Genomic DNA, 15,933 nt, shown 5'->3' with positions numbered 1-15,933 from the left:
AGTCTTGAGCCAACCCTCATTTTGCTTCAAAGGAACCAGACGTGTTCATGAGCAATAGTTCTTCAAGCTTTTTGATGTTTTTTCAAACAGCTTTGGACATTGGCTGCTTTTTCGCCCTTTTTTAGTCTAAAAAGAGTATTTCCTTTTTCTTGGTTAAGCTAGGTCAAGTTAAGTGGCTTAGCTTGAATCATTTAAGGCAACTAACTTGAGGGATTGACCTGTTTAGTCTACACAGAACAGAGTATTTAGCGAAGAAGCTATTTTAAATGATATCTTTAGGCACTTTTGTTGCTAACAGCCTATCACAAAAATAAATAATTTGTTGGTGGCATAAGCAATATTTAAATAATAACAAAAAATAACAATTTGTTGCGGAGGGCAAAAGTGACAGACATAAAAAAAACCTCTACAGTAGGGCTGCGCGATTTTGCATAAAATGAGAATCACGATTTTTTGGCTTAGAATTGAGATCACGATTCTCTCACGATTCTCTTTTCCAGTATAAATATTTATTGCACTTATTAACTGCACATCAACTTCGTAACAGTTGAGACTGAACATAAAAACAATAAATAAACATAAAAACAAATGTCTCACGTTTTGTTGTTGCCGCAAAATGTTGTACTGCTTGAAATTCGGTCTCCACTGTTGCTCGACGCTGCGTGTATAGAGCAGGTAGTGCAACAATAGAAAAATAGTTGCGGGACGGCACTGTGTAGCGTTTGTCTAGGGTGTTGATCATTTTCCTAAATCCCTCGTTTTGCACAGTGTTGATGGGAGCCATATCTTTGGTCAGGTGATAAGTGATAGGCTCCGTAATTTCTTTGAGTTCGACGGGTATAGGGAAGCGCTGTATAAGGTTCCCGTTATTGGTGTTTGGGTGGTTGACCGGGACGGATTTTCTCCTGTCACTTTCTCGTCATCCCTGACGTGCTCTCCGTTGCTTTTTCCCTGCTAATTTTAGCATCACACGGCACAGCTTCTGTATCACGTAGGGGACTTCTTATGAAAATGACCACAACTTTGCGGTGACTCGATTGGGGTGAATATAAAGTGATGGCAACTCTTCTTTTCTCACTCAGAAACATTTGGAATCTAAAGACCAGATGCTTATTGACCTCAAGTGACATACAGCTGCATAGTAGAGGGGATCAGTTTTTCTCCATGGTGTTTGAGGCCTTAGGAGATTTTTAGATATGGAAAACTGCACCTGCACACAAGACAATTCTTACTGTTTCTCTTGCAGTCATTTAGGCCAAACAGCTTTCTTAGGTGCCTTCTGTTGATTGACAAAAATAGACAGGAAGCACAGCTGGCTGGTAAAAGACCCAAGGGCTGACCTTGGCAACAACACAGGGATTGAATTTCCTAAGAGATCTGGGAATTGTGGGGATCCCTCGGAAGGAGCTGGCGAACCACAATCTTTGTGTGCAGTGTTTTTTTCTGTGTTTTTTTTTTTTGACAAGTAGAACTCTAATTTAGTTTCTGCAATGTAACAAAGCAATCTCTTATCTGCTTTTAAATTATTTGTTATCTTTTGTAAATGCAAAAAAAATAGTAATAGTTAACATGGTTCTCATCAATAGCCGATCTTGCTGAGGACTCCTGATAAAATAGATGAAGTAGATGCATTTCTGTCATTATCAGATGATGGCAGCTGACACTTGATGTTTCTGTCTTTGCAGAGTGACCCTGCAGTGAATCCTGAGAACGTTAGTCTCCCGACAGGAGACAAGATGGCGTCTAACAACACCCTGCGCAGCTACTCCATCATCCCATGTTTCATCTTTGTAGAGGTGAGGGAGTGTGCGTGCATGCATTGTCTTTGCGTGATAATCTGGGCTTCTGCATAAAGTGGTAAATTCATGCATATGACCCTTGTTTGGCAAATGAACATGATGGAAATATGGTTTTGAGTGTTAATTTACCATAAGTGAACAACCAGAGTGTAAAGTGTTGAAATGAGTGTGGAGCTGAATGCATGCGTGTTTGTAATTGGGCAAGTGTGTGTGTGTGTGTGTGTGTAAGAGTTGTGCAGCTCCTGAATTTTTAATTACTGTGTTAGCTGAAGGTCCTTAATCAGAGAGATGTCTCAGGACACTTTGTGTTATTCTCCTCCATCTCTCTTTGTGTTTTACTCGTTCTCCCTCTCACACAGAGACACACATCTCAGACGAAATATCCTACATCACAGTCTCAGATCAGTTTATACACTCATGTTCTTTCTGCCTTTATCTCATGCTTTCTTCTTGCCCAACCTTTTTGTCTCGCTCATTTTTCCTGACACTCATCCATAATGGGACTGTTACCTTCTGTTAATTAGTGTTACTGCCTGCTAGTGTGATCCTGGGGGTGTCCTCCAAGATAAGTGAAATGTGACTCTCGCATGCATGTGTAGTGAGTTTAAGACTACACTGATAGGATGTGCAATAGGAAATGTCACTGAACACTTTATTTCCACCCACAGCCAGAGTGAAAACCATTCTGAGAATCAGAACTGCTGCACATGCTCTCAGCATCTGCAATGGTGATGAAACAGACATCACGTGGTTTCTCTTTGAACATGTGCCTCCTCAAGAAAAGTGCAGTAAGTGACAAAAAAACAAACAAAACAAAAACCAATTAATCCAACATACTTTATTTTACATCTGAAAGAGAGAAATGGAGCCATTCCTCAGGTCCAGGGTGTACCCTGCCTGTCAGCTCTCATCCAAAATACGTCTATGCTTCAGTCCAAACAGTACATTGTTTGCAATATAGCACTTCACTAGCACTTCTTCTGATAATTTCCTTTATAATATTATGTGGTTTCATAACCGTCACTTATGAGATTGTGTTGTCTAATTTCGCTCCAGTATTATTTGAAAAGCCTAGAGCTAAAAATACTAGATGGAAAACAAATAAAAGAAAACAACAACAGGAGACAGTGGCCATGGATGTGCCGTGATTGTATGTTTTTACCTCATAGATCACATGTAGTCAGTTACTATGTCACTTTCACTCCCACTGAGCCAAACTGTTTATATTATGCGAGAAAATTGCTATAAACAGTAACTATAAACAACAAAACAACATCAAAAATACTGCAGCTGTAAAACATCATCTTGGTACACATTATTTTTAGATGTGAGATGTGGCTCATCATTAAAAAAAGCTCTTTTAGACAGTTCCTTCTGTTTGACGATGTGTCACCATTGTACAGTTATTTGCTCATTTAGAGTTTTGAAGTGTCAGTGCTTGAACGCTGTGTGGAATGATGAGATGGCCTCTTTAAAAAAAAAAAAACAACCAAAAAAAACATTAGGAGATATAACGAGGGGCGGGTTTAATGTAACCACTGATTAAGCTGGTGACACATTAAACATCTAGGTGGTAAGTACTGATAAGTCAGTGTTTTAAATGTAAGTACAGCAATATGTTGGAAATATTATCCATCAGACTGGATTTTATATTCAATAAGTCTAACAGTGGGTTTGATACATTACCTGAGCATTTTGGGTAATATACAATAGGCCTAGCGACCATCTGGCAACCACCAGGGAATACATGTTTTTCCCTATCTGGTTTCGGGTGGATGCTAGAAGCTGCTGGCAGCTGCTGTGAAATAGATTGCTAAAGCCCCAGACATGTAGGACTAAAGTCAGCTGGTGTCTCCTTGGTAACTACCGGTGACTAGGCAAAAATATGCTGAGTGATTACTGGAGGTTGGTGACAGTCCCCAGTTTGTTCGCTAGCATGTTGCTATGACCAAGTAGCAGATTGTTGCATATAGTTTGCACCGAAGATTCAGACTTTTTTGTTTGTTTTCCAAAGTTTCACCTATCGAAATATGTCGGCTGCAGCACCGAAGAACCCCCCCCCCTTTTTTTTTAAAGGCAAACGTTTCTGGTTTGCGTCACACTTTTTTCCAAGTATCACTACAGCTACAGCAAGTGTTTGCTGACAAGCTGATAACTTCCATGCAAACTATAGTACTCTGTGACCAACCAACAGACTCACAAGGAGGTTTTTGGTGCAGCGCCCTCTTTGCAACTGATTTCACCTGCCAACAGCAACTTCCAGCAACCATTAGCTGATCAGAGGGGAGTGTAGATTTTCCTTAGTGACCGTAGGATGCTTCAGGGTTACCCACCGGCCTCTAGGCCAGTTCTTATTGATGGACATGTGTCATCCACCAATGCCAGTGGCAAATGGACGTTAACTTTTTACTGGCTAAATTTTCAATGCTAGTGTGATGATGAACAAAGTGACTTTTAAAAAACTTCATCTGTAAGTAATGACGACGTCTTCGTGTACGTGTTCTTTGCACAATATTGGCCAATTTTTGTTGTAATTTATTTTTCCGGAATATCAAAATGAATTTTCCCTGAATCGAAGTATTAATAAATGCTATCATGTGACCTATTTTGAACTTTTTTCATTTGCTCAGTGGTCAGATTTTACTTCCAAATGCATTTGCTCCCCATTTCTCATACAATACTACACCGCCAACTTTAGCTTGGTCCCAACAGTTCTTATTACATATTGGGGGGCTCTATCAGCGTTCGACTATCTGACATATTTATTCCGAAGAGAATCTCAACTTGGCCTCTCACGCTTCGATATTGACCTTTTTTTATTATATGTCTCTCTCAAAGCAGTCGGCTTTATAGAACTGCAAGGCTAAAGCGATGAGGTGCAGCTATATATTGAGTCTTTAAATGGTATTTCAAATGTAGTTGTAGTCATCAGTTAGAGCTTCTATAAGGGCATATTTTGCATTTTTCAAACTGGGCTTTACTACATTCTTATTCATCATCTTGTCTCTATGTGTCAGTGCCCAATAAATGGGAAGATTTTGCTTTCAGATTCATCATTTGGTTTATTGGCTTTTGCATCACAATCTAAGCTTAAAAAGTCATTGGCAGAGTGCTCCTAAGAGAGACACTGTAATACCCTGATGAGTAGCAAGCTTCTTCTCTAATTTTCATTACCCTGTTTTCACTTACTCCCCCTTTTTTCTTCAGCGACACTTGTCAAAGGCATGCTATCTATCTCCCTGTTTCATTCTGCTCATCCTCGATTTCTCTTTCTCCCCCTCTTTGATGTCTTCGTCACATCCTCGCAGCCTCATTTCTCTCCTGCCCCTCCTTCCTCGGCTGTACTTGCTTCCTCCCTCAATCTCTTCTCTCTTCTCTTCCTATTTCGCGTGGTGCCATAGGAGCTCTTTCTCCCCTTCACCCAGTTTCCCATCATTTAAATCACTACATCTTGGTTTGTCTCGCTCCTTTTTCCTGCTCCTTTTGTTTCTTCTCTCCCTCCTTTCCTTCTCTTACTCACCCTGCCTGTCACGAACACAGCAAGGCAGAGGAACACTGCCGTCACGTGATCAAGACGGAGGGGCCTGATTGGAGCAGCTGGGCCATGTAGTTCACTGCCAGAGGCAGTCTGACAGGGAGGATGTTTATTTGTGGTGATTTGTTTATTTATTCGTGTAACTTGTTGCCTTTATTTCATCTGTTACTTGACGTCAGGATGTTCATTTGTTGCTGCCATTTGTCTCTCTGAGTGTGCGGAGGAAAAATGGGAGATGAAAGGGGTTGCAAAAAAAAAAAAAGATGGGGCATGAGGGAGGAGGAAATGGATAAGATGAAACAAGCAAAAAAGGGGGAAGGAAGTAGAAGGAAAAAGTGAAAAGTTATGAGAAATTAATTAAAGGCTGAGCTGTGGAGACAAGCTGGGAAGAGCGAAGAGAGGACCGATATATCCTGTACCTGCATGGGATTATGTAATGTATAGAGCTGTGGGCTCTCATTAATCTAGCTACAGCTATCTAGCTTTTTCAGGTTTTGCATGGTTGAAGAAAAAGCTGGATGCACTTACTGTTAGCAGCCTGCTAAAGCAGCACAGGTTGCCAGACTATTTGGAAGTAAACCAATCTCTTGAGAAAATGTCTTTCTTTTATCTTCTTTGTTTTCCTTATCTCCTAGAAGCTTTAATTAAAGCTTCTAGTTAGGTATACACAATTTAGACAGCAAACTTCCCAACGTGCAGTCATTACTGCAGGGAGCGGCTTTGTTATTTAGCTCAGAAGAAGTCAGATATTGTGTGAACTAAATTCCAGTGTTTGACGTAATTTGTACTGGAAAATGAAGCTAATGTGAATATGTGTGTGCTGTTATGTCTCACGAGCAGTGAAGGCAAACAGCTGTCTGTCTGAAATGTTCATTAAAATAAGTGGCTCTAATGGTTTTAGGTTTAGAGTATGAATATTATTAGTTGTTTCTAAAAACTGTTAAACTAACAAAACAACTGAAAATGGCCCAGGTGTACTCAATGTGCCCGAGGTGATATTTTTTTTTTGTACAAAAACAGCTGAAATGCACTTCATACTCTAAACCCAGTTCAGCTGTAAAGTTGCTGTAAAATGAAGAGTGAATTCTAATGAGTTTAAAAAGCATTATGTGGTTTGACCGTCTTTATTCTCTAACACAGCCTGGACTCTCTTAGGCTAGCTTTCTTCTTGAAGGACCTTCAAAGCTGTTCTTTGGATGTCCGCTGCCTCTTTGTTCCTTTCTCTGTCAAGCTCATTGCACAATGCTTCAATTTTTAGTTTTAACATTCTTAATAACATCTTGAAAAGTTCCTGAGCACCACTGGCTGAAATTAGACCTAATCATCGCACTATATGACCTGATGCCTTTGATTTTAAGTCTAATTCTTATATATTTCGTCATACCTCAGTCTTTTTCTCCTCTTTTGCTTTCTTAAGAATAGCTGACAGCAACCCTTCAACTGAGACCATTTATGGTGAGGCTTTAGTAAACAGTAGATGAATCAACTGAAGAACCACAAGCATTTCTGTCTGTGAAGGTTCTCAGTCATCCAGGTCATCATAGTTTAAGGAGCTTGCAAAGAAAAGCGTCTGGACTTCTTTAAGTTGCTTGAAGACGTTTCACCTCTCATCCGAGAAGCTTCTTCAGTTCTAAGGGTCAAATGGTGGAGAGTCCCAGATATAAACCCAGTGGGAGTTTCCCCCCAAAGAGGGACAAAGGACCCCCTGATGATCCTCTACCTAATTACATGAGCCAAGGTGTGAAAGCGGGTGTGGGTCCTAATCAGCTAGGGTTTCGGGTGAGCTCATGGTGAAACCTGGCCCCACCTTATCATTAGATTTCCTGAGGTCAGATGGCCCAGGGTGTAAATGGGCGTTAAGGCGTCTGGGAAGGGATCTCAAAACTGGATTATAGATGGCAGACAGTTGGTGTCGTAAACCCCCGCCTCTGTTCAAAGATGGTTACGCACAGTGGACATAGATGGCTTCTTTCACTCCTCTTTTAAACCATCTGTCCTCTCTTTCCAAAATGTGAACATTGGCATCCTCGAAAGAGTGACCTTTGTCCTTTAGATGCAGATGGACTGCTGAGTCTTGTCCTGTGGAGGTGGCTCTTCTATGTTGTGCCATGCGCTTGTGAAGTGGCTGTTTGGTCTCTCTGATATAGAGGTCTGGGCATTCCTCGCTACACTGTACAGCATACACCACATTGTTCAGTTTGTGTTTAGGTCCACTGTGCGTAACCATCTTTGAACAGAGGCGGGGGTTTACGACACCAACTGTCTGCCATCTATAATCCAGTTTTGAGATCCCTTCCCAGACGCCTTAATGCTCATTTACATCCTGGGCCATCTGATCTCAGGAAGTCACATGATAGGGTGGGGCCAGGTTTCACAATGAGCTCACCTGAAACCCTGGCTGATTGTGACCCACACCTGCTTTCACACCTTGGCTCATGTAATTAGGTAGAGGATCATCAGGGGGTCCTTTGTCCCTCTTTGGGGGGAAACTCCCACTGGGTTTAAATCTGGGACTCTCCACCAAATGGACCCTTAGAACTGAAGAAGCTTCTCGGATGAGAGGTGAAACGTCTTCAAACAACTCAAAGAAGTCCAGACACTTTTCTTTCCAAGCTCCTTAGACCAGAAGCATTTCTATTTCTTGGATTTTTTTGCCTGAAGGATATGACTTTTTAAACATTTTTAATCCATTGTATATAATTTTTGGCCTGTCAATTCTTTTTTCCTCTGCTTGTCCAATTTCCTCAGATTCTTTGAAGACACACGGCATATTTAAGTATGATATGCAAAGTTTTCAGCTAATAGCACTTTGGGAATCCCCTTGTTGGTGCAAAAATACAATTTCATGCCTGTCAAATTGTGTTATCTTTAGCATTTTTCACAGAGTCAACTAAAGAAAGAAATGGTGTGTTTTTGCGACAGACTGCTAGTGCCTAAAGATACAATTTAAAATTCCTTCTTTGCTAAGTTCTCACTGTAGTGCAGATAAAACACTGGTTCATCCATTGAGTCAGGTGGCTTGGAATGATTCATAAAATTCAGGAAAATTCATAGGTTAGTATTAAGTGGGTTAATACACAAAAACACTTCTCTGAAAATGGTTGTGTATAAGGTCTGAAGTGAAAAAATCTGACTCCTTTGAAGAAAAATAGAAAGAAGTGAGAGTTGGATCAAGACTTTAGCGCAGTACTGTTTGCTGAAATTGAGCAGGAGCAATTGTTACACCCCCTGCACAAAGATTTAATCATATGTCTTGAAACTCCACGTGGCAAAGACACTCTGCCTAACACATGAATGGACCTGAATCAAAATTTGACTCTGTTATGACTGATCTTTTTTTTAGTTTTTAAAGTTATATAACGCAGACGTTTGGCAGAGCGTTTCTCAGCCAATGAGGTTAATTAGTAACATGATGAGGTATAAAACAGGTGCCCCAGAGAGCCTAAGGCTTTCAGTTAAGATGGGGATGAAATGTGAGAAATAGATCAAACACTTATGGACTGTTGGGAAATAAGTTAATGAAACACAGTCGTAAACATGCTGCTGACTCAACTTTTTTGAAAGGTGTTGCTGACCAAAGTACAGTAGATGAACCTGCATTTTTCCAAAAATCACCGATATGTCTTTGCACTATTAAGAATTAAATAAAGGCATAAAACCATTTGAAAATAACTGCATGCCCATTTTCATTTATACTTTAAGTAGCCAACTTGGAAGCCTGTTTGTAGAAAAAACAAAACAACCAGAAAACAGTAGCTGTCTTCTATGTAACTTACAGACAAGTCTGACAACAGAAGTGTAATATCACGGTCTAAAGCCTGGCAAGTCGGGCTTAGATGCCCATTTCTGTCAGTCTTTTTTTCCAGTCTACTAACACAACATGACAGTGAAATGAAAATCTAGGACTTTGTGTTGGATTTATATAACATTTTCCTGGTTGTTTTCATGATGTGAGGGAGAAGATGAGCAGTGGTACTGACAGTAAAAAGATTTTGGAGTGAAGGGAGAGCAGATAAAAAAAATCCTTTGGGAGGAAAGATTTAATTAATTTTGGATGGCTATTATGATCAAACTGACTTTGTAGGATGTAATTAAAAATACATAACAAAGAGAGACTGAATCAAAACGGTAAAGTGAAGGTGATGGCACTGTTTGTGTTTATCACAATGCCCTGTCCCTTTCACATTAGATGTAGATACTAGACTCATATGAAAATATCGATTAAAGAGGTTATGATGTTTATAAAGCAGATTTACATATTTTATGGGCAAGTTATTTCGACCAAGAGCCAAACGCTTTGAGAAACACCACATTAAGAATAGAGCTTCACCAAAAAACATAAATAAAAAGCCTTCCCTGACACCTCAGTGCTAAAATAGGTGAATTTTACACTCCAGTGGAGAAGGATAATAGAAAGCTGCCGTTAACTTTGTATAACCATTTTATTACAGCCAGACTTCTGTCAGTGTCTCCTCCACATAGCTAATGCAGTATGACGCTGGCTCTGGAGTGAATATAATGCAGCCACAAGTTAATGCTTTATGCAGAGAGATGGACTTTTGACCAGGTGGGAAAGTGTCACAGAAAAACCAGCTTATGAAAGTCACAAAAGTGGAGAGCGGCCTCCAGGAACTAGACTGCACCACAATTTTCTTTTCAGGTGAGTGAGATTTGGTACACTTAAACATCAAAAGGTAATTATAGGTGTGACTCACAACCGTGCAGGCTCTACTATACAGGGAGTGCAGAATTATTAGGCAAATGAGTATTTTGTCCACATCATCCTCTTCATGCATGTTGTCTTACTCCAAGCTGTATAGGCTCGAAAGCCTACTACCAATTAAGCATATTAGGTGATGTGCATCTCTGTAATGAGAAGGGGTGTGGTCTAATGACATCAACACCCTATATCAGGTGTGCATAATTATTAGGCAACGTCCTTTCCTTTGGCAAAATGGGTCAAAAGAAGGACTTGACAGGCTCAGAAAAGTCAAAAATAGTGAGATATCTTGCAGAGGGATGCAGCAGTCTCAAAATTGCAAAGCTTCTGAAGCGTGATCATCGAACAATCAAGCGTTTCATTCAAAATAGTCAACAAGAAGCGTGTGGAAAAACCAAGGTGCAAAATAACTGCCCATGAACTGAGAAAAGTCAAGCGTGCAGCTGCCAAGATGCCACTTGCCACCAGTTTGGCCATATTTCAGAGCTGCAACATCACTGGAGTGCCCAAAAGCACAAGGTGTGCAATACTCAGAGACATGGCCAAGGTAAGAAAGGCTGAAAGACGACCACCACTGAACAAGACACACAAGCTGAAACGTCAAGACTGGGCCAAGAAATATCTCAAGACTGGTTTTTCTAAGGTTTTATGGACTGATGAAATGAGAGTGAGTCTTGATGGGCCAGATGGATGGGCCCGTGGCTGGATTGGTAAAGGGCAGAGAGCTCCGGTCCGACTCAGACGCCAGCAAGGTGGAGGTGGAGTACTGGTTTGGGCTGGTATCATCAAAGATGAGCTTGTTGGGCCTTTTCGGGTTGAGGATGGAGTCAAGCTCAACTCCCAGTCCTACTGCCTGTCACAGGCTGGGTCTCCGACCCAGCACTCGGAGTTCTCTTTGTATTTTTCTCATTTTTTGATATGTTATTAGTTTTTGTGTTATTTCCTATTTTGCCTTTAGTTTGGGCAGTTATTGTGTGGATGCTTTAAGCATCCACACTATTGAGTTCCTGTTTCTCTTTATTCTTTATACTTTATTCTAGTTGCTTCCGTACACTTTTTGGCACTTAACTACTTCCACAATTTTCAGCCGATTTTCACCATTCAAATTTTAAACTATTCTGCTATTTTTGCTAATGCCGGCTATATCTTTTGGTATTTTTAACTATTATACTTTTTAAAATATTCCACTTTTTTCCTTTAATTTGTCCCATTGAAATTAATGGGAAACTTCAGCAATTCTGCTAAATTTTGCTTGTTTTTGAAACTTAACTACTTCCTCAAATTTTCACCTAGAACAACCATTCAAACTTTAAAATGTTCACAAATTATTGGGCTATTCATGTATGATTCAGCTTTTTCAAATCTTTTACCATTTTACTTTTATGCCTCTTAAAGTTTTGAGTTGCACAATTGTGATTTTTCACAAAATACATGCGTTGTTATGGTTGCTATGCTCTTGGCTTCCAGTGTGTCACTGAAGGTTTTGCAATTTTCACTTCATGTCCGAACAACTTCTTGCTACTTGCTCAATTTTCACTCAACTTCCACAAATTATACATCAAAACGTAGGTATTTTTGCTGGCTTTCAGAAAATGTCACTATCATTGTTGTGGGATTTATAGAATTTTGGCAAATCTCCTCAGACCAACACAAGGTCAGAAAACTCTCCATACAAAGTCAATGGAGAGCTTGTTCAAAATCATCGCTGGCTTTCTGTAATGAGAGGCATATTCGAATCGTCATATCTCCTTAACGAAGCAAAGTTAAGACATGAGGCTTGTCCCCGAATATCTTCAGACACCCCTGACGCTCACAATTCAAGAATTTCTTTCTCACCTATTACCGTTCTGAAATGAGTTGGACTTGTTTGAGGGTAGGAAATTCGTCCTTCGCTCAGATTTCTTCAGATTTCAAACTGTGGAAATGAACCACTTTTTTCTCTCGTCATAACTTTTTGTTGGATTTCCACAGAGACCTGAAAATTTCCATGATTGTTCACCAAAGCCTGCTGTCTCTTACGGTGAAAGAATGATATCGATACTCCAAATAGATTTCAAGTCACAAAGCGTTGTTTGAGGGCAAGTCAAGGCAGTTTTTGCTTCGCTCTACTCAGTTATGGTGCATTAGAAGTCAAATATCTTTAATAATTCATATTTTAATGATAAATTGTAAACACTGGAAGATTCCCCCATCTCTTCTGAACAAAACGGTGTAAGAATGACCGCTCTAGCCCCTACGGTTTGGAAATTATGGTCATTTGTTTGAGGGGAGTCCTCACTATGAGAAATAGGCTGCAATAATCCTGTGCCTCTCTGTGCTGCGTGTGTAAAAAGAGGCACATGTTTTGGCGGGAAAAAGTACACAGGCTCTCTGATTGGTGGATTCAAATTCAGCAGCTCCCAGGCTGACCTACAAACTTACTTCTCTCTCCCTGTGCATTTTTTTGCTGATTTTTTCATTTAACAAGTATATTTGAGGGACCCTCAGCATGTTCAGCATTTTTTCAGCTGTCCATTTTGCTTTTCTAATTTTTCTGTTTAACTTATTACTATTGTGCTAAATCATACTGTTTCTGCTATTTTATAAGATTTGTGCTTAATATAGTATTTCTGCTTTTTATAGGATTTGTGCTTAATATAGTATTTCTGCTTTTTATAGAATTTGTGCTTAATATAGTATTTCTGCTTTTTATAGGATTTTTGCTCAAACATAGTATTTCTACTAAATGTAGTGTTTATGCTTAATCATCCTATTTCTGCTTTTTATAGGATTTGTGCTTAATATAGTATTTCTGCTAAATTATAGTATTTCTGCTTTTTATAGTATTTGTGCTAAAACATAGTATTTCTACTAAATGTAGTATTTATGCTTAATCATAGTATTTCTATATATTTCTGCCAGGTCCCCAGGCAGCCAATCCTCTGTGAGGACTGAGAAATTCAAATTTTCAAATCAGGGCCTGCACGGCTTCCCAGCCAATCATATATGTGTCCTGAGGCATTCAAATTTGCATATTGGGGCCTTCATGGCTTCTAAGCCAGCCAATCATATCTGAGGGCTGAGGAATTCAAATCCACAAATCAGGGCCTGCACAGCTTCCCAGCCAGCCAATCATGTATGTGGGCTCCAGGTATTCAAATTTGCATATTGGGGAATTCGTGGCTTCTAAGTCAACAAGTCATCCATGTCATATATCTCTAAAAATTCATATTTTAATGATAAATTGTCAACACTTGAAGATTCCCCCATCTCTTCTGAACAAAACGGTGTAAGAATGACCGCTCTAGCCCCTATGGTTAGGAAATTATGATCATTTGTTTGAGGGGAATCCTCACTATGTGAAATAAACTGAAAGAAGCAGGTCTATGTCTCTGTGCTGCGTGTGTAAAACAGATGCACCTGTTTTGGCGGGAAAACGTAAACAGCCTCTCTGATTGGTGGATTCAAATTCAGCAGCTCCCAGGCTGACCTAGAAACTTAGTCCTCTCTCCCTGTGTGTGTGTGTGTGTGTGTGTGTGTGTGTGTGTGTGTGTGTGTGTGTGTGTGTGTGTGTTTAGTGGGAGAGAGAGGACCCTGCCCTTATTTGACAGCATGTCATTGTAGGATTTAAATTGAACATAGTTAGACTGGTTGACTGGATTAGAGCCTGTGTTTGTGTGTCCCTCTGTGCATTTGTGTTTCAATAAGTTATTACTATTCTGCTAAATCATAGTGTTTCTGGTACTTTTCGGTACTTGTGCTAAATACAGTATTTCTGCTAAATCATAGTATTTCTGGTACTTTTCGGTACTTGTGCTAAATACAGTATTTCTGCTTTTCATAGGATTTATGCCTAATATAGTATTTCTGCTAAATTATAGTATTTCTGCTTTTTATAGGATTTGTGCCTAACATAGTATTTCTGCTAAATTATAGTATTTCTGCTTTTTATACTATTTGTTCTAAATTATAGTATTTCTGCTTTTTATAGGATTTGTGCTTAATATAGTATTTCTGCTAAATTATAGTTTTTCTTCTTTTTATAGTATTTGTGCTAAAACATAGTATTTCTACTAAATGTAGTATTTATGCTTAATAATAGTATTTCTATATATTTCTGCCAGGTCCCCAGGCAGCCAATCCTCTGTGAGGACTGAGACATTCAAATTTTCAAATCAGGTCCTGCACAGTTTCCCAGCCAATCAAATAAGTGTCCTGAGGCATTCAAATTTGCATATTGGGGCCTTCGTGGCTTCTAAGCCAGCCAATCATATCTGAGGGCTGAGGAATTCAAATCCACAAATCAGGGCCTGCACGGCTTCCCAGCCAGCCAATCACATATGTGGTCTCAGGCATTCAAATTTGCATATTGGGGAATTCGTGGCTTCTAAGTCAACAAGTCATCCATGTCATATATCTCTAAAAATTCATATTTTAATATTAAATTGTCAACACTTGAAGATTCCCCCATCTCTTCTGAACAAAACGGTGTAAGAATGACCGTTCTAGCCCCTACGGTTAGGAAATTACGGTCATTTGTTTGAGGGGAGTCGTCACTATGAGAAATAGACTGCAAAAATCCTGTGTCTCTCTGTGCTGCTGCGTGTGTAAACAGATGCACCTGTTTTGGTGGGGAAAAGTGCACAGCCTCTCTGATTGGTGGATTCAAATTCACCAGCTCCCAGGCTGACCTAGAAACTTACTTCTCTCTCCCTGTGTGTGTGTGTGTGTGTGTGTGTGTGTGTGTGTGTGTGTGTGTGTGTGTGTGTGTGTGTGTGTGACAGAGAGAGAGAGAGAGAGAGAGAGAGAGAGAGAGAGAGAAAGGCTTTTAATGGGATGATCTCATTCTAAGATTTAAATTCAATATATTTAGACTGGTTGACTGAATTGGATCTTGTGTGTGGGTCTCTCTGTGCATGTGTGTTTCCTCATGTGTACATATTTGTGATTGTGTGGCTGTAATAAATTTTTTTGCAGATTTTTGTCATTTAACAAGTATATTTGAGGGACCCTCAGCATGTTCAGCATTTTTTCAGCTGTCCATTTTGCTTTTCCAATTTTTCTGTTTAACTTATTACTATTGTGCTAAATCATACTGTTTCTGCTATTTTATAAGATTTGTGCTTAATATACTATTTCTGCTTTTATAGGATTTGTGCTTAATATAGTATTTCTGCTAAATGTAGTATTTATGCTTAATCATACTATTTCTGCTTTTCATAGTATTTGTGCTTAATATAGTATTTCTGCTAAATTTAGTATTTCTGATTAATTATAGTTTTTCTACTAAATCATAGTACAGTATTTCTGCTTTTTATGGGATTTGTGCTAAAACAAAGTATTTCTACTAAATGTAGTATTTGTGCTTAATCATACCATTTCTGCTTTTTATAGGATTTGTGCTTAATATAGTATTTCTGCTAAATTATAGTATTTCTGCCAAATTATAATATTTGTGCTAAAACATAGTCTCAATTTAAAATTACAATATTCATAGTTCATCACAGTGTCTCTGGTAAATCACAATATTTCTGCTCTGTTGTACTATTTTTCTAAATCATAGTGTTTCTGTAATGTTTAAGTATTTTTGGCTAAATATATTCTTTCTGTTATCTTATACTATTTCTCCTAAATTCTTGTATTTTTGAGAAGTTATCATGTTTCTGGTAAGTTACAATATTTCTGCTAAATTCTGCTATGCTATTGTATTTCTGCCAAGTATTATGTTTCCTCTAAGATATTGCAGTTCTGCTAAGTTATTCCATTTTAGCAAACTTCTTTTGCTTCTGCAAAGTTTTTACAATTTCTGCAACTTTTCAGCTTTTTCAGCTACTTTTTGCATACAGCTTCAGCTTTAAGCATCCACACTGCATTTTCGCAGGAAATGCAAATTTTTCTAG

At 39.1% G+C, this 15,933-nt stretch overlaps 1 protein-coding gene across 6 annotated transcripts in view; it reads left to right on the top strand.

Moving 5' to 3' along the window:
- plppr1 (phospholipid phosphatase related 1) overlaps nucleotides 1–15,933 on the top strand; it is a 72,218-nt gene that overhangs the window by 23,339 nt on the left and 32,946 nt on the right. For all 6 annotated transcript variants that reach the window (XM_086300338.1, XM_086300337.1, XM_086300340.1 and 3 more), the window contains exon 2: nucleotides 1,686–1,796. In XM_086300338.1, the coding sequence (XP_086156464.1) occupies nucleotides 1,737–1,796 (60 nt within the window). In that variant the 5' untranslated portion in view covers nucleotides 1,686–1,736. The remainder of the gene's footprint in view (nucleotides 1–1,685; nucleotides 1,797–15,933) is intronic.

Source organism: Aulonocara sp. 'chitande type north' Nkhata Bay, linkage group LG7 (assembly GCF_057382095.1).
Source record: "Aulonocara sp. 'chitande type north' Nkhata Bay isolate Kocher_YH1m ecotype deep benthic linkage group LG7, A_spYH_male_GT1.1, whole genome shotgun sequence".
Lineage (NCBI taxonomy): Eukaryota > Metazoa > Chordata > Actinopteri > Cichliformes > Cichlidae > Aulonocara > Aulonocara sp. 'chitande type north' Nkhata Bay.
Note: the sequence above shows the minus strand (reverse complement) of the source record. Positions and strands in the feature narration are given on the sequence as shown.